At 37.0% G+C, this 19,849-nt stretch overlaps 1 protein-coding gene across 1 annotated transcript in view; it reads left to right on the top strand.

The window, feature by feature from the left end:
- The window catches only part of PTPRQ (protein tyrosine phosphatase, receptor type, Q), a 131,389-nt gene that overhangs the window by 85,460 nt on the left and 26,080 nt on the right, over positions 1 to 19,849 (top strand). Inside the window, exons 36-44 of the mRNA XM_010293847.1 lie at positions 3,418 to 3,604; positions 5,823 to 6,067; positions 6,705 to 6,771; positions 7,361 to 7,519; positions 8,762 to 8,984; positions 9,393 to 9,466; positions 13,507 to 13,606; positions 14,412 to 14,540; positions 15,775 to 15,819. Of these exons, the coding sequence (XP_010292149.1) occupies positions 3,418 to 3,604; positions 5,823 to 6,067; positions 6,705 to 6,771; positions 7,361 to 7,519; positions 8,762 to 8,984; positions 9,393 to 9,466; positions 13,507 to 13,606; positions 14,412 to 14,540; positions 15,775 to 15,819 (1,229 nt within the window). The remainder of the gene's footprint in view (positions 1 to 3,417; positions 3,605 to 5,822; positions 6,068 to 6,704; positions 6,772 to 7,360; positions 7,520 to 8,761; positions 8,985 to 9,392; positions 9,467 to 13,506; positions 13,607 to 14,411; positions 14,541 to 15,774; positions 15,820 to 19,849) is intronic.

Here is a 19,849-nt window from a genome sequence, read left to right as displayed (position 1 = left end):
TTTTTTTTTCTTCAAAGGAAGGAAAAGTTCATTGTCATGATTTTACAAACCACAGAGTGGAGAGCCTAGCAAAAGGAAGTGACTTGTACAAAGCTACAGGGCACATCAGAGGGCAAACTTTAAAGTCACACTAGATTTCCCACTTTCCACTTGTGCTCTGTCCATCAGATTAGCTGTATTTTGGTAGCACAGCAATAATACTTCTTTCTTCTTGATCTTTATAAGCAAAAAAAGGCTGACATGAGAGAAAAGCTCTAGTGGCCTTTCTCTTCTTATCCTCTACTACCCTTATAATACTCCTTAAAACAACCATTAATAAACCTCATTTCCTGCCCGGTGGCAAGATATGAAACTTTCTAAGTTCGAGCACATGAGAAGTTTTAAGTAGGATATAGGTTCCCTGTTCTTCCGAAAATTATACAAACAGGACTGCCAGTGAAAATGGGAAGCCGTTTACCAGACTTCCTATATATTGTAAATTCCTGTATTTATATATGTAAATTCCTGTATTTACAGGAATACTTGCTGTTTGCGGCTTCAAAAATCCTGAATCAATCTGTTAGATAATATGAAAAAAAATTACAGAGTACTTCAAACTATTTGAAGACTTTAAATAGAAAGTTCTTTCAATTTTCTGAGACGCGAGTCAGGCTATTATGTGTACATCTTCAATGTTTCGGAATCGGTCATAAGAATTACAGATATGCTAAAATATTAATGCTGAGATTTTTGTGCAATCAAAATTTCTAAGGAGATTAGTAAAAAAATGCCAATTATTTTTAAGCTCCTCAGTAAAGTTACAAGACAGAGTAATGTGTAGTCCTGCCATTTTCTCTTCCTCTAACTTCACTGTACAGTATGTAGAGTGCAGTCTGTTCAGTTCTGAACACACTTACCACAGAAGTAGTATGACAGGATGGAGGACATAGAATAATAAGGGGAATGCTAACAGGGAAGGAATGGTTCCTGGGCCTGTTGGGTAGGTCACTAGAAACTACATAAGAATTTTTATTTCTCCTTTATTGAAGATAGAGAAACCTTTTTCCTCGTGAAAAGTTCCTGTCACTTTTGACTAAACTGCATTATAGTGCAGCAACAGAAAAAATTATTTTCATGCTTTTGATAAAACTTCCGAATTTAATTTTCAGAGCTTGATTTTTTGTGTGTAATATTTAATCAATTAATATTTAAACAATTTCTTCTCTGTCTGATAATTCCTAAATTATAAACAGGGTGTCATCTCATTCTACACTATGAAAATGTTATAAATACCTTATCAATATAAGCTATAGTAAAATTCCTAAAGTTAGCCGAACTACAGAATGTTTCATACGAGCCTGCCAACATTTGGAACTTAAAAACCTATTTTAAATGTTCCATTTGGAGGGCTTTGTTTTTGTTTTTACAAAGTGGGGTTTTTTTCAAATGTATTTCAGATATCTAGCTTTATGGTTAGGGATTCCTTGTAATCAGTGGTGTCTGTCTAATGATCACTAACTGGAAGTGTCAGTTCTGTAGATAATCATCTTTGTAGACAAATCTATTCCTTCTTAGAGGCCAATAAAGCTGTCACAACCTTTTTCGGTGAAAATTTGAGTATATATTTTATTGTCCCAGTGGGAAAATTTTTATGAAGACTCCAAATTCCACAAACTGGCTGTATGTATAACTTCACTCATTTTAGTTCTCAACTGAGTATCTTTAAGGATTTATAAAAGTAGGCTCACAGAACAGAATAATTTCAGATTTCTACTCTATGATGTCTTTGTTCTTAAAAGGTAGTCATTAGTATTCATTAGTGACTCTATTAGGGTTCTGTTTAAATTGCTAGGATGTTCCTTGCAGTTTTATAGATCAGAAAATCTAAAAAGTACTCCCTCATTATTATTTCTCCAAGTCATATTTTAGTTTGTCTTGTTGCCTACTATAATTAGAAGTAGTCCTGAATAAAACATTACTGAAAATGAATAAGGAAGATGGAAATGAACCATTAAACTTCAGAAAGAATAGAAATAATTTTAATCATGCAGTATTTTAGCTCTTGTGTAAATATTTATACGCCAGATTTTTGATAGTCAGATAGGAAAAAGTGTTTCAGCTCTTGATGGCTATCCCAGGAAATGAATGTCTGTTTAGTCCATCAGAAAGTTTAGTTCAGGTTAATTCTCAGTGGGAATAGATGCATATCTGTCAAATAAAAGGTATGCTTGAAATATTCTAATGTTTTAGCAGCTGCATTTAATACAGATTTCATCCAGTGGGAAAACTACTGTACAGCTACCTAATCCTCTTTTCAAGTTACACACTGAAGAAACAATAATGAAAACATCATTAACTGAAGTAGTGGGAATAGACATAAAGAGGATTTTGTAAATGGTACTTGATCAAACACTAGAAAAGCTCCCAATTTTTTCCTTTTTCTCCTTTTTTAATGTAACTTTAGAAGTGATTAATTGGATATAAAGCCCAGTTCTGTAGATCTTTCTAGAGAACTACAGATTATTTGAGATGTAGGGATGATAGGAATCCCAAGGTGTAATCTAGTCCATATCCTGCTCTAACACAGAAACAAGTGTACCTAAAATCTTCCTCACAATCAATTCATTATCCTGTTCTTAAAAATGGCCAGTGCTGAAAATTGCTCAGCAACCCTTGATAGATTGTTCTAGTTTTAAACTAAACTTACAGTCATAGTTTTAGTTACATATTTATCATTGCATTTTTTACAGTTTTTAATTCTAGTCTTTTTCTGGTACAAATAAAATTTGTGTTTTCATGAACACTAGAAACAATGGATTATCTTCAATTTAGTAATGTCCTTTTTTATATTTTGAAGTTATTATTATGTCTTCCACCATCCTCCCTTTTCCAGATTGAACCCCAGTTATTTCTGCTTTCCAGCTTTTCTAGTGAGAGAATTACTCCCTCCCCACTGTCTTATAAGTAGTGCTTCTATTAATGTATCCCAAGAGGAGCTGCACTTTCTGCAGTGTCATCAAGATTATATATTGCTGCTCAATTTTCTTCTTGTATTCCAAACAATTTACTCCTATATAGCTGCTCACCTTCTGGAACTCTGCCTAGTTTGATTCCCGTTTCAGGTCACTACAGCTCCCCTGGCCCAGGGTCTACCAATCAGTTCATGTTTGCTTGGTGGAAGACAGCACCAAGCAAACAGCCCATTTCCTTAATCCCATGCTACATGATGTGCTAAAGAGGCAACACATGGGTGAGATAAGAGCATATTCCCCTGTGCAGCTTTCTAGTCTTGGTAGCTAGAGACTTCTTGTGAACCCTTTTATGTAAATAGTTAAGAAAAGTGGAAAGATGAAAGTTAAATATGGTGTTCAAATAATGATGTCCTGCTTTTGGCTGTTTCACGTCTTGTAATAATTTTTTGTTATTATTATTTTACAGGTAGATAATGACAATTACAAAGCTCAGTTTCTGAAGACAAATGATGAGGGTAAAGTCTTAGAAATTTGTGATTTAAAAGCATTTACAAGGTATTCTGTTGTAATCATTGCCTTTACGGGGGATGTTAATGCTGCACTCATTGAAGGGAAGGCTAGTTCTCCAGTAATTGTCTCCACTTTTGAAGCAGGTTTGTATTTTTCTCTACTTTATATAGATCAAACTTTGCACTTTTTCTTTCATCTAACAAATAAATGAGAATTTTGAACACATGGTGCACACAATGCAAATTTGTTCTCAAAATATTTTTTCTTTAATATTTAAAAAGATGGCAGGCAACAAAAAAAAAGTGATGGTGATAAATATTAGGATTTACCTTTAGTAATGAAGAGATCTTAACTTGCTTCATGAAAAATATGGATGTGTGAAACACAGACATCTAGATTACTTCCGTAGTCAATAAAGAGAAGTCCTATCTATATTAGCATCTAAGTTATCTGTCTTAGGAAGGGACAACTCTCCCTTATGGAGGTGCCTGTTTCCCTTAAGGGACTATTGAAAACTCTATACAACATCCTTGGTCTTGATGCAAAATTTAAACATAAAAAATAAGTGAAGTGAATCCCACCATTTACAAATAGTATCTGTACTGAGTTGAGGACAAAATCTGTGTATTCTGAGTGGAAGGAGGTTGCTAGTGAAGGCCCACAGGAATCTGTGCTTGAGTCAGCTCCACAGATTCAAAACAATCTGGAGAATGAGGTATATACTAAGGTGAAAAAATTTGCTGATGCTATTAAGTTACTCGGATAAATAAAACTGAGAGGCGAGAGTAAGGGACTGTATGAGGACCTCATGACACCGAGAGGCTATGTTACAGAAAAGTAGATAGCATTTGCTTAGGAAAATATAAACAGATGTATATGAGGAAGACACAGTCCTAGATTTACATACGTAGTTCCTGGTTATGCTCTACTATCTTTGCTTGTTTGAATTGTTCACTACGCATATTTAAACAAACAAACAACAAAAAAATATTTTCTGAAAAGATACTGACATTTTGTCTCATTCAAACTAATTATCAATTGTGTATAAACTACAATTGCATTACCTCTAGTGAGGTTAACTGCCAGTCAGCTGTTTTAGCTATATACTCAATAGTCAGGTTGATTTCAGGTTTAGACACACTACACAGTGATTGTATTTATCATTTATCTTTCTTTTGATGTATGAAAATCCAATGTCCCTAATGATATGATATCATAGAGTATAAGTGTATATATATCCTTCTAATGCCTTTAATACATTAAATTCTAATGTTTTCATGACCCGTTTATATTCCTGGAGGCTGATATAGTCTTTTATTGTGGAAAAATGAATGAAGATTAAATTAGGTGGTAGCTGGATCTGGCCTGTGAGCTATCTTTTTTGGTAGCCCTTTCTCTTACGTAAAAATGTGATACATTAGAAGGTGCAGTAACCATCCAGTTTTTCCATCTCATCTTGTCTCATCTGGTTTGTACAGTCTAGTATATGGCTGAGTTAGGCCCAATTTACACAGACTTACTCCGGAGAAGCCTGGGTAAGCATTTGTTGGCTGGTGTAAAAAAAAAAGGAAGATATGACAACTGCATCTAAATCCTTGGCTGAGGAAATGTGTTTACCTTCAGTTGCTTGATTTCACTATTTAGAGGTCACGCTACACACTTGCCTGCACAGGTAGAGCAATAAATATTTAACTGCCTGGAAAGAATGTTACAGCCTTTTCTTTCGGATAGGGATATTGGGAAAATGATTTATACCTTCGCCGTCTTGAGAATAAGCTACTGGAATAAGCGTTTGACAAAAAACCATCTTTGGGAAAAATGTGTGCTGTGTTTGTGTCTGGGCATCGGCTAGTTCAAAGTTTTCTCCTAAAGCGTTAGCTGCGATAAGCAGAGACTCTTAGGAGCACGGTGGCTTGTTTATATGTTGGGAGGGAGCGTGCTCTTGGCAGAGGGCTTTCAGAAAGGGATATTCAAGACTAACACTTGCTGCTTGCTTGTCAGCCCATGCAAGAATTTGTTTACACCGGATGTATTTCAAGGTATAATGATGCCCTCAGGCTTTCTGAGTAGAAGATTGGAAGAAACTTTTCTGAGTAGAAACTACTGAGGGTTATCTAATAATTATTTCTAATATTTGTAGCATTAAGTGCTATCTTTTAGTATTTCAGTAAATATTTAACTTTTTATTTTCTTTATAAATATTTATGTATGCAATAAGTACTTGAGATTTTTTTACTAAAAACAGAAAATACCAATCAAATAATACTGGTGTGCAAAAATATAGTTTGTAATTTTTCAGGTTTTACTCTAATAGCAATAGTAGTAAACTGGTTAAATGGATCACTGAAATATTTATTTCAGTGCCTGAAGACCCACCTAACAACATAACGTTTCAGAAGATACCAGACGAAGTAACGAAGTTCCAAGTAACATTTGTGCCGCCGTCCGAACCAAATGGAAATATTCAGGTGTATCAAGCTATGGTGTACAATGAAGATGACCCTGCTGCCATCCAGATCCACAACCTTAGTGTCATTGATAAAACAGATCAATCAGTCACTGCCATGATAGAAGGACTAAAAGGAGGACATACCTATAACGTCAGCGTAAGAACTGATACTTTTTCTTTGGATTTTTTCTTTGATGCGAGTGAGAGATTAGTCTGAACAGGGAACATAAACCTAAGGCTCAATATGAGATTTTCATGACGAGGATGTTAGCTGGGGTGTGGAGAGAGATATGTCTGAGGAATGAGGAGAGAAATGAAGAGGGTGGGGTGAGTGGGTGGGAGCAGGACACGTCACTAGTGGTTAGCTTTATATTCTGGACCACAGAATATAAAGCAAAGCAACCTGTAACACATCGTCACAGGTACAAGACTAAATCTCTCTTAGTTCCCCCACTTGCATTGGTCATTTGGCTCAAATGAAAGGTCCAGTTCTGCAAGGGAAGCCTGCCAGAAGTATGTGCATGAAGTCCTTTCAAATAATCAGAGACTAGAACATGAGAGGAGGTGACATAACTGTTTAAGTGAGCTTGTTTTCCTCCTTTTTCTAAGAGCTACATTACAGGCAATAAAGTGTTACTGTACTTAGGATTGTAAAGAAATATGAAGTAAGTTCTATCAAAGTGTGAATGGCAAAAGGAGTGTTTCAGCATTCATTGTTGATTCAAATACATCCAGATTTGGCCAATTTGAAGCTATTACAAATGCTCATTAAAACAAGTGTTTGTTTTTTTAAGGTGTATGCAATTAATGGTGCTGGTGCAGGGCCAAAAATTCAATTGAAAATAACCATGGATATCAAAGGTATGTCTCATAAAGTGCCCTTTAGCTGAAATCTCTATAAATGCTGATGAAATCACTGTTCTACCTGTGAGTACACAGCTGGGTGCCATTGTCTATTATTTAGAGGCTGCATAACGTAGGAACAGGAACACATAACTGGTAGCCTTGAATTGCAGTGCTCAATTTTGCTGCGTATCACTGATCATTTGCTATTCATATCTGAATGACATTGTAAACCATGTGCAGACTCAGTGAAGTATCTTCAGCATTTTAGTTACCATTAGTGAGCAGCTTAGAAGGATATCACAGAGGTATAGCTAAGTATACAGTATCGCAGTTGTGGAAATAAATACAATAATGGATTGAAACTCATTGAAAAACTAAGACTCGCTCTTTTTATTGTTTTCTCTTTTAATTGAAAACTGATATGCAGATACATTTATCAGAATAAAGTTTTTAGAGTCTTAAGGAATTAAATAGAACATTAAGTTGTCCCTGAAAATACGCTGAAGATATATCTTGCATACCAGAGTTATGTGCCTGAACAAAATATTTGTAGTGGAAACATTTTAAAACAAAACTCTGTGGTATATCTTTTTTGAAAAAACAGAGCCGCCACGGCCTAAAAAGAAACCAACACCAGTTTATGATACCAATGGGGCGTTACTCGTCACAGCTACAACAATTACTATCAGAATGCCAATATGTTATTACAGTGATGATCATGGTCCTATCAAGAAGATACAAGTTCTTGTTGTGGAAGCTGGAGGTAGAATTTTCTAAGTTCTCTTGAAAATCGTTTTCAGGGTTTTTTACTGCTTTATTTTCAGGCTGTTCATCTTTTCTCTTTTATTTCTTTTCTTGGGTCTCAGTAATTTCACATTAGAAAACAGCTAACAAAGTCACTTTAGCTGTGGCAACAGTACTAACAGCAAAGTATCTTTCACAGTACCTGTGGGCTGGGTACTGGATTTTGGGAACACTTGCCAACGAAGAGCGATCCATGCTGTTTGAAGTCACCAATATTATTTTGGCCCTGTTGTTATCATTACATTTTCTTTATTTACCATTTCCTTAAAGAATAATACCTTTGAACATTTTTGAAAAGTAAATAAATATGACACTTTTTTCCCCAAGGTTTTTCTTCTGTTGCTATTAGTGTTGCCTGTGAAAGCGTGTAGTCATGTGCAGTTGATATTTCTATTTCATAATGGGGGCAGAGGGATTTATATAAATCCCTTCTGTAGACTGTGGGTTAGAATGTGTATTCCCTTGTATGGACTGATGAACATTTACTTATATGAGCAGTGCCATGATGCTCTTTTGAGTAATTGCCTGCCAATGTGGGTGGGAGTTTCATGATAGGGCATCATATAGTCAGGCTTACTTTACCTAAGAAGGACAAATTCCAGGAATTTAATGCCTTTGTTTTGCTTGTTTTGAAAGTATAGAAGTAGAGCATTCACATTAAATGAATGCACATTATCTCTCACCTTCTTCTGAATTTTGCATTTTAGCACTAATCCTACAGACATTTACTTCATATCTACTGCAGTAGATATGCAAATACCGTGTTAAGCAACATTTTGAAGATTTTTCTCCTGATTTGCTGGGTATTGACCACCTATGGAAATCTAGTACTTTCATTTATGAAACAGTCTTTACTGTCTTCAGCGAAAACACTTTCTACTGTCTTTGCTAGCCACACTCAGTTTCAAAGCCAAGTGGCTTGCACAAGTGATACCCTCTGCAGGCAGAGCTCATGTGTGAGACTGCCCCTGCAATTTTCTAGTTGTGATTCAGTTGACTTACTCTGAGTTAGCAAAATATGCACAGTGTGGGTAATAAGGAAATTTGGGTTCAAGTGCAAGTACAGTTCTAGACTTAGTTGTGTAAACGGCACCGATACCATGCTAAGCTCCTAACAAAAATTAGTTTCCTATTTAACTTCTTTAATTACAGTGTGCTTAGAATGTAAATTGTTTCTGATTATTTCTTTTCTTGACAATAGCTCAGCATGATGGGAATGTTACTAAGTGGTATGATGCCTACTTCAACAGACCTAGGCCGTATTTTACAAATGAAGGCTTTCCAAATCCACCATGTATAGAAGGAAAAGAAGATCTGAGTGGCAAAGAAGAGATATATGTCATAGGTGCTGATACTACATGTATGATACCAGGCAGTCAAGACAAAATATGTAATGGCCCACTGAAACCAAGAAAGCAATACCTGTAAGTACGTTTGTCTCTATGTTTATCCAAGAGAAAGATTTACATGAAATATACTTTTATGCAAACATACAAAACAAGTAGTTCAACTATGAAAAGGTGGGGATTGAAATGATCTTCATATGTCTTAATTTTAAATTTCTTGGCTCAAGCATAAATATGTGAGACAATAAATTTTTTTAAATGTTTCAGGTAACAAAATACGCTTACTGAGTTCCTAAATTAAATAAGCCCAAATTCAACATAAATAATTCATATAGTTTGATTGAGTCCTTGATGTCACTTTTGCAGGTGAATAATGTTTATCTTATACTAAAACTGAAAAATAGGTTTTAGTTTCTAGATGAAATACTAGTTAAGGAAATTAACATAAACTTTTATTTCATTAGTTTTCTTGGGTTTATTTTACAGATTTAAGTTCAGAGCAACTAACATTAAAGGACAGTTTACAGATTCTGACTATTCTGACCCTGTCAAAACTTTAGGTAAGGAGAGTGTAATTTATTAAAGTATTTCTCTATTTCAAAAGAATCTAGACAATTCCATGTTTATTTTTAGTAGCCTGGTTTCCCTGAGGTAAATAATGTCTATTTTTGTTGGACCTAGCCTAACCAGAATGGTTGATGCCTGGTGAGGAAACACGTCCATTCCCTTGTTTGTCCTTTTGAAGATGTCAAGTGGTCTTACCTTAGCCTGGACTGTTAAATGAAAAAGCAGTTGACAAAGTTCATTAGCAGAGATTCAGTTATAACAATGAAAATACCATTTTGCCAGGATAGCTCATCTTAACTGGTGAACTGCCAGAAGCTGTACTGTTTGTGCAGTTTCCTTCTCTGTTGGATGTAGGGCTATTCCACTGAGCCTAGTGTAGGAAACCTCTCAGCTGCAGATCGTTCCTTCTAGTGGCAGCTCGTCTGAGGACGTGACCTTTTAGTCCTTCATGCTTTAGATACAGACAAAGCTCTGTATTAATTAATAAATGAATATTGTCTAATAGAACTCCTGTGGTTCTGATGTCACTGGCCAATAGGCCAGCTGTTGTGGGGTCTCAAATCCAGCATAAATTCCCCCATGGCAGAGTGGATCTATCCCCAAAATTGGGAATGAAGACTGTTGTAGCAGATCGCAACAAGATCTGTAAGTTCTTTTAATATATTGGTAAGCCAAAACTTACTTAGCTAAGCATTAGCCCTGACTTTCTGAAAAGGGATCCCAAGACAACTGGATGAGTACCCAGAAGAATTTTAGTGGGCACATAGTTTTCATTTGGCATTCATCTTCTGTGATATGAGCTCCCTTATTCATTTAATCCATGTTAGAAATTTGTTACATGATCTGATACTGAAGATCTTGAAATGCTAGTTCACTACCTGAATATTCTGAAAGGATCTGGCACTATTTCTCTATAGCCCTGAATGTCTGGAAAGTGCAACACAAAAGTTGTCTTTATTATGTTCTGAGTTTAAATGTTCTAAGCCAATGAAGCAAATAGCTTGCCCAGTAAGAGAAAGACTACGTTTTCTTTTGGGGGAAGATCAGGGGAAACAAGTTTACCAAAAATGAGTCTGTATCCAGTTCTCTGGGCAGCTTTCTCCTTTTTAACAGAAAACTCTGCAATCCTCAAAGAAATCATAAAGAAAAAAAAATAATAGAAATTATGCTTGTGGTAGGCAGATAGTGTAATTAATTTGCTCCTGTACTGTTACTGAAAACTTGTGACACTTTCTCCTTTGATGTAGATCATAAAAAAGCAAGATCTGTTTGTATGTTGAATAAAATGCAATAGGAAACAAAAATAGCCCTGATAAATTCCTCAGATATCCACGGCTTCTGATACACATATTCCAGTGCCTTCCATGCTAAAGTTTAACATCAAGCACTGCTTTTAAAATGAGCACTACAGCAAACTCTTGACTGGCCTTAACTTTTAAGTTTCAGAGTCTATCCAACAAGAAACAAAACTTAAGTGGAACATAATTTTCTATGCTTTCTTACAAAAGTGTTGTGAAATCAACGTCAAATTGATATATCACAAGTGATGCAGGTACTGCAGTTGAGTGGCTTTGAAGATACAGCACTGACAATGCCATTACTGATGTTATATTAAGTGAATAAAGGAAGATAGACTTTCTCAGGCACATTTTCTTTTGAGACACATAACCTGAGGAACCTTGCCCAAGTGTTTCCTTATACAACATGCTTTGGTTATATGAACTTCAGACCTGATCTGGAAGCATAACTCAGAAAGCATACCAGAAAGATCAATAGCTGTTAGGTATCTTGGTGACTAATGACTTCTATTCCACTTGTAACAACAGTATCTTTTCAAAGGAAATCTATGCTACCTGAAATCAGAATTGCAATTTCCTTTTAAAGTAATGATCTTCTTTTGTGATAATCATTATGCTTTTCCAACATGAAACTTTCATTTTAGTAGATAAAAGACTGATGTGAATTTTGGCAGAGGTCTTCGTGACTAGATTTATTTAGTTTCTAAATTTACTTATAGTATAGGTAGGTCTTTGATCTGAAAAACCAGAAAGTTAACCCTGTATCTGCAATTTAATACCGCATGTTAAATATGTCTGAAGCAGAAAAAAAAAGGAAAACCTATGAGAGAGTTCTCTGTGACAGACATCAGATGCCCTTGTTAAACAATAGGAATTTTGCTAGGGAGGAACACTAAAGCAGAAATTATTTGAATACACAGCTGCAATAATGATTTTTTTAATTATAGTAAAGGATACATTTTAATATGGCTCTCCCACTCAACAATACTTGGAGTACCACAGCTCTCTTGAGCTGGAGAAGTGGAGTTTCTTCCTCATAACTCATGACTGATGACATGGCAAAAGTAATGTCTATACTGCAATGAAAGGTCAGGATTTTTCCATGAGATAATTAAGATATGGTGACAAATCCTGTTTAAACTTCTAATACATCAAGGCAGCTTATAACCTTTTCATAAGCTCTGATAGCTAGTCCAGCAAATCATTGTGGGGCAGCTGGTAGTCCTGTCTAAGTGTAGCCATTCTCCATGTGAAATACAAAGCCAATGAGACAGGAAATAATCAAAATGGGTTTTCCTGACACTGCCTTTTGCATAGAAACCTACCGAATGATATTCTGTCATTGCAGTTTGTTATTGTCATGTATTGAGTGGCAGCTCCTCAGAATTACACAACATGATGTTAGGACTGCATGCTAGTTTCATAGTATCTATTTTTCCTACAATGCCAAATCTTCTGTTTTGTCTCCTTCCCTTTGCCCATGATCATCTCTACAGACATGTAGTCCTTCTCTGTTGTGAAGAGAAAACGTGTTTTTTTTATTCTTGGTGGGTATTCTGCCAGCACTGTTTTGTTTAATAACATTGGCAACGCTTGGCCTGGTTAACTGTAGGGTTTAACATTGACTTCACTGTTTAGTGGAAAATAAATAGAACTGTTGTAAAGGTTCCACTGGAGATTCTTCTGTTCTTCTACATTACTAAGGTTTGTACCTTATCACAGAAATCAGTGAGTGGCAGGGACTTGTTCATTCCCTTTCTCTTTGTAACAGTTTTCTATATACTTGCTTTTCTTCTCTGTTGTCTTCTCTTGACCTAAGTGGTTCTGACCTTGTATGATCCAGTGTTGCACCTGAGACTTTACTAATGCAGTGGAAGAATTATTTCAGGTGTTTTGGAAACTAAATTCTGTGTATCACAAGATTATTTCTATCTTTTCATATAGGTATGATATTGCTTATTTATGTTGTTTGTGGTCTACAGTAATCCCACAGAAAGATTGAATGAGCCTTTGTTCTCACCTGGAAGGACTGATGAGAATACCAGCACCTTTACCTTTTTATCATAAAGGCCTTTATGATAACTTTTTACTTGCTGGTGGTTATTCCTAACAATATCACCAATTTCTACATAAATAAAGAGCATGAGTTAATGGTGAGTAAGGCAGAGTAATCCAGACAGTTCAGAGTCGGTCATTAGGTGGGTTCTTTCAGCACCCTGAGGAGAGTATCTCCAAAAAGCATCTTTTATTTTTTGCCTGTGAGTGATGGCTGCAAACCTCATAGCTTTAGAGTTGTGGCTCTTCCTTCTCCACTTCTGGAGTTTGATTATTTCTAGCCGATAGAGCAGTGTGTCTGTTCTTGGCTGCACAAAGGCTGAAGCAGGAGTTCAGCTCAGGCCAGTGTTCAGACTGATGTTACTGCAGTGCAGACCTACCTTAACCTGCTTAGCAGCTAAACCTGAAAAGCACAAGTAGATGGCTGCACATACAGCTGTAGGCATATGCTATTAGCATTATGTATTACATAGCTCAGCAATGCTTTGGAACCTTTAAATAAATTGTTTCTCGTTTTGTTATGTCTTTCTTTTCTGAGCAGCTCTTTGACTGACAAATAATCGATGCAGTTGTCTTGTGATGAAAGTGCCTGTCTCACCTTGCTCCCTGATTTCACCCTGCCAGAAATGTAAAAATTATAATGAATCTATGAAATATTAGATTTCCACTTTCTGTTGCAGGTGAAGGACTGACAGGAAGATCTGTAGAAGTTATCCTTGCTGTTACTTTGTGTATACTTTCAGTTGTTCTTTTGGTGGCTGCAGTATATGCTTTTGCAAGGTGAGATTTATGTATCCTTGCCATACCATGTTTGCAAACACTCAAAAATGTTTTAAAGAAGAGTTGAAACAGTCCTATAAGTGGAACCAATCTGTCATTTCAAAATGTATTGTATTTTCTTTTTTTTTTTTTCTTTAATGTAGAGTCTTAGGAGGGACTCACAAAGACTAACTTAATCTGGTGGGGCTAACCTCCATAGAAGGAGAAAAACAAGCTTCTCCAGAGGGCAAACAAGAGCAGTAGCCTATCTTAACCTTTCAGAGCCACTTCTCTGTTGACTTGAGATGAGGATACAAATCAGTGTCAATTGGCTGAGGTTAGCATGATGGCCAGACCTACTGACAGCTTGATATGAAGTAAATACTCTGAATTTTGTTTTCTCTCTTATTAATAAAGTTATCGATTACATACATTGAAGTATTGCATGTGAAAGAGAATTCGACCTCAAATTCAAATTGCAAACAAAATGCCCAGGTAAAGAAACAGGCTGGGTACTGCATACACGACGTTAGTTTGCTCATTCACCAGAAGATCTGTGCTTCCTCAGATGCGTCATTCAGGCATTGCCAAAGAATTTATGCAGGAAAACTAAAAGAATATACAGGCTAGATTCTTTCCATATTCATTTTAGGCAACATAACTATTGGATTTGACTAAATTACACCGTTGGAAGGGAGAGCAGAATAAAGGCGAAAGAAGGATTTCTGGCAACCACTTTTCAGTTTCATCCAGTCTAATCAAAGTGTTGACATATGTGTCCTTAAATCTTTTGCATGTTTATTTTTCACTATTATTTTCTGTTTAGAATTCGGCAAAAGCAAAAAGAGGGAGGCACATACTCCCCACGAGATGCTGAAATTATTGACACTAAGTTTAAACTGGATCAGTTGATCACGGTGGCAGACCTGGAGCTGAAGGATGAGAGATTTACACGGTAAGCGTACTCCGTAGGCAAAACAGTAGTCCAAAGGGGCTGTAGCCATGACCCCTTTCTGACCTTTGCTTGTTTGGAAGTGTTTGTGGTGTTCCTATTTACACAGGTCACTGAGATCCTCTTTCAAAGAATGACCTCCATCCTCAAGACTCTTCTCACTAGCTTTTAGAAAATCACTTAATCTTCAGCTCTTTTTACAAGAAGATAAAGATCTAAGTGCAAATCATTGTTTAATTTTGTTAGCAAAAAAAAGGGCTACATATTTTTAAACATGTAGAATTTCTGAGTGTTTTTGATGGCGCAGTGTTTTGTGTAGACTGCAAACCTACATAAGCATTTTGAAAGAGTTAAACTCCCAGAAGTCCCAGTCAGCTAATTCAAGAACAAATCTGTCATTGTTTAATTGACATTTAGAAAGCGTTTTTTCACAAAGGGATTTACATAACATCTGGGTTTCTGTGGAGCTCAGCGCACCGGCTATCCTGACAGCTACTCCTTTAAGGTATATGCAGCAATTCCAAGCTATTCCTATTTTCTGTCCAACAAAGAATCTTGTCACAGATACTTATCAGAAGGAAAACTGCTCTTTCTGACTGCCAGAAATATGGATATTATTCACCAAATATAATGATGATTTTCAATGATATACGACATCCAACTGAATTATAAATGTTTGGTGAACATTCTTTACCTACCTGTATTTTCCCTGCTGTGCCAGATGAAACACTGTGGTAGGCAGTCTCCTTAAAGATGAGAAGCCTAAAATAGTCTTGCCCTAGCAGTCAGGCATCCTACTGTTGCAGACTAGGAATAGCTGGAAGATGAAAGGTTGTAGCTGCTGGCCTGTTTTGTTTGAGTGTGTATATGTCTCTGTGGGTGGTACAGAGTAACTTGATTACATGTACAAAACTGTTCAAAATAGTGCACACAGGAATGGCTGCTTCTAACAGATGAAAAAAAAACCATACTATGAATCCGCAAGGAATCGTCAACATAATGGATGTGGTATGTTCTGTGTGGGGCACGTCATTCAGATAGCTTTGCTTAGTACCTGCTCATAACAGTAGAAAATATTGTCTGGAGACAGAACCATTGTCGATGCACTGTGATAACTGTCAATCATATAAATGATGTTGATGGATCTTCGAAATGGCCTTGTTTCCAAACTGTTAGCTGAATAAGAATAGTATTAATTTTGTTTATATACTAAAGTGTTAATGGGTTTTACTTCCAGATACTCTTCACTTTTCTTTAGACGCAAGGAGATATTTGTCATCCAGTAAGTTTTTGTATTATTGAAGCAGCACGGTGTGTTTTCCATTCTGTTCTCTTAACCTGTGTGCTACCATACTGTATTGAATGATATAGTTAATCACAATGAAATGTCAGTCTTCGCAGCTATACTGATGACTAGCAGTGGTATTTGTCATCATGAAATCCTGTTTATTTTTAGTCCCTAATGTTAAGGTACAACAGTTCCAACAACTATTTTGAAATAAATCAGGGCAATTTTTACATAGAAATCGTGACATGTTATTACACAATCTATCCTTGAAGCAAATATAGTGCAAATGTGATACAAGAAACATGCTGTTTCTTTCCTTTGGCACAATAGTCTTAAGTAAGTAGTTAAAAGAGGTTCTATTTTCTTTCTAAACTGCCTTTTCTACTCACACTGCAGCTGCTTTGTACTGTGCCACTACAATCTCAGCAACGTATTCATGCAGTCAAATCGTCTATCAGTTTGTGGCAGTACTATTCTGCCACTTTTCTGTCTAAATTATGTGCAGTTTGGCTTCATACAGTCTCAGACTCTACAGGATAATTGCAAATTATATTTCATACTTCGGTGCACTTCATTATGTGACTTATGCACAGCAAGGCCTTTAGTGAAGAATGCTTCAGCAGTTTTAGTTACATCACCCCTTATTTTAATGACCCAGTCTCACATTTTGGTTTGCAGTTTGTCATGTCCTTCCATCTTCATTTTTCGCTTTCCTCCTTCCCCTTTAATGGCCAAAAGCAAAGACTCTGCTCTTCAGCCATTCGTGTAAGCTACAGGATGCAGCTGTTAACTTTTGGATTATTATTTTTCAAACTGTAGCTGCACTGAAGCTACAGCAGGCTCCTTGCCCAGGTCCTTTGTTGGACATGACAGCAAATTGTGGAACTTTGAAGTGCAGGCACTAACTGAGGGTTCCTCAGGACAGGATTCATGCCATATTTTCAACTGGAAGTCAGTAAACATACTGTGGGACCCTACTAGATAACATACCTATAGTAATGAGTGGCTGGATAGTCTTTATCTGCTCAAAACTTTTTAGTTTATTATGGCTTTTTTTTAAGCTTTAAAGAATGTTTTGGTGTGTGTAAGATTCTGTTCTGGGTAATGTCAGTGACCAAAAGAGAGACTTTAGGTATCTCTAATGCTGTCTTTCATGTAGATACATCCTTCCTGCTAATGAGGAGCTATATCAAGAAGCTGGCAGAAGCATGGCAGCATGCACCAAGGCAGCTTACTGCAAAACCTAATGTCTAAAATATTTTTGCTGCCTGTTTTCAGACTTCCACAGTTATGCCATGAAAGAACTTTTGTACGTGTTGCCTTTGGGGAATAGCTATGGAGAAGTCAATCACAGTTCCAGCTCTTGTGTTGTCCTTATCATCTCTGCAACTTCATAACCTACGTCCGTACTTCGGATGCATTTAGTCAGCTGTCTCAGCTGTGTTTGCAAAGCTTGCTGTGTTGCAGAATGCTGGTTTCAGTTCATGGCATCTTGTAATTTTATGAGGAAAACATAGGTGGGCAGGCTTCTTTACCAGGCTGGCTTGTTTGTATTTCTTGGATAGCAGTAAATCAGCTGAAATCTGGTCCAGCTAAGTATACTTTCTACCCTGAAAGGGTGATGGGGAGGTTATGTGAAAATGTTAGGTGATAAAAGAGCAGTATAGATTTTTTCTGTACCTACTAATCATCCCATTCAGTGCTCATTTGAAGGAGATGCTTTGAAAACCAAGTGTTTTGTCAGTCCCCAGCCAGTATATTATTTATCATGTTAGCTACTATAAATCAGTAAAGGCATGGACTTGCAGCTGACACAGTTCATCCACAGAATCAAAATACTCTAGCCTGCTCCATGAGATCCCTCTTGACTGTCTCTCATGCGTTGTTTCTTCAGACATTCTCTCATATTTAGTGGATTGTGGCCTGTGATCTTGGCTCATATTCTCAGAAACTCTGTGCAGCTGGTATCACGTAAGAAACAAAAAGAGGTAGAAAAAAGTTTCCCTGTTCTGTAAGAATATGCCTGGGAATACTTTTTATCATTCTCAGCAGATCAAAAATTCAAAAGCTTGAAAAGTTTAATGAACCAGAACTCAGCAAATTTTCAGTATAGATTAATCAAAACATTTTATTTCACGCTTTTTAATAACCTTTTAATAGGGAATTATTTTGTGTTACAGAAGTCATCTTAAATACAAAAAAAATCACATTTAAAAGTACCAAGCATCCCATTTTGCCAATTTTGAAACTTTTTTTTGGTCAACATTTTTTTCAAATGAAGAAATTCATGGCAAATCCCAGTTCCCAGTAGTAATTTTTTGACATAATGGTCATCAGAAAAAAAAAACCTTGAAAAACTTCAGTGTCTGAAAATTATTAATACTGGCTGATACATATATATCATCTCTCAGCAAGTCTTTGTTAGGCAATTAATTAATGAGATGTAGCTTCTGAGGGCATGCAGGGAATTATGTCCTACTGAATTAAGTGGAAAATGAGATCCACATTATGAAGCCAAAATGCTAACTTTGAATGTTTGGGACATGCATTGATCTCCATTATTGTGGAAATAGTGTGAGACAGACAATAACAGAAAAAAAATAACCCTTGTTTAAAACATATATAGCCCATCAGTCTAAACTGGATTAAATATTGGTTCATTAATCACACTGAATATACATATACTGGGGCTCCTCATCGCTTACTTTTTGCAACATGTCCATAGGGTTTGCCAGGTCACTTTTCAAAGCATACATTCTGCTGTGAATAGACTCTATCAATAAATTTTCAGGGCCCACTGCGTTTGGCAAGAGACAAGTAATTCTTCCCTGTTCCAGGTGCTTACCTGGGAAAGAACTTCTCTGGCACCCTACTTTTGCAGTGGTTTCTGCAGCAAGGATAGGTATGTAGGTTCCTGTTTGTTAAAGTCTTTCCTTGAGAAGTTGCACCTTGTGGTGGATACTTGAGGCTTTTGTTTCATTCCATGTGTGGCAGCTTGTCAAGCAAATGGGGCACATATTCAGGAGGAGTGGAGAGGAGATTTCAGTTGGAAGGGACCTACAACGATTACCTAGTCCAACTGCCTGACCACTTCAAGGCTGACCAAGAATTAAAGCATGTTATTAAGGGCATTGTTCAAATGCCTCTTAAACACTGGGGCATCCATAGCTTCTCTGGGCAACGTGTTCCAGTGTCTCATCACCCTCACTGTAATAAATGTTGTCCTTGTCTCCAGCCTAAACCCACTCTCTTTCATTTTAAACCTGTTGCCCCTTGTTATGTCAGCACAGGTAAAAAGTCTTTCTTCATCTTTCTTATACATCCCCTCTGATAATTTTTGTGCTCTAACAGGTCCGTATCTTTCTTAGAACAGGAGAGGAGATTTCAGTTGGAAGGGACCTACAACGATTACCTAGTCCAACTGCCTGACCACTTCAAGGCTGACCAAGAATTAAAGCATGTTATTAAGGGCATTGTTCAAATGCCTCTTAAACACTGACAGGCTTGGGGCATCAACCATGTCTCTAGGAAGCCTGTTCCAGTGTTTGACCACACTCTCTGTAAAGAAATGCTTCCTCATGTCCAGCCTGAACCTCCCCTGGTGCAGCTTTGAACCATTCACACGAGTCCTATCACTGGATACCAGGGAGAAGAGATCAGCACCTCCCTCTCCACTTCCTCGCCTCAGGAAGCTGCAGAGAGCAATGACATCACCCCTCAGGCTTCTTTTTTACAAAGACAAACCCAAAGTCCTTTCACCGCTCCTCACAGGACATGCCTTCCAGCCCTTTCACCAGCTTTGTTGCCCTTCTCTGGACACATTCAAGTACCTTAACATCCTTCTTAAATCATGGGGCCCAGAACTGCACACAGTACTCAAGGTGAGCTGCACCAACGCTGAATACAGTGGGGTAATCACCTCTTTTGACCAGCTGGTTATTCCGTGTTTGGGGCACCCCAGGGTGCGGTTTGCCCTCCTGGCTGCCAGGGCACACTGCTGGCTCACATGGAGCCTGCTGCCGGA

Source organism: Phaethon lepturus, unplaced genomic scaffold (genome assembly GCF_000687285.1).
Source record: "Phaethon lepturus isolate BGI_N335 unplaced genomic scaffold, ASM68728v1 scaffold2629, whole genome shotgun sequence".
Classification (NCBI taxonomy): Eukaryota; Metazoa; Chordata; class Aves; order Phaethontiformes; family Phaethontidae; genus Phaethon; species Phaethon lepturus.
Note: the sequence above shows the minus strand (reverse complement) of the source record. Positions and strands in the feature narration are given on the sequence as shown.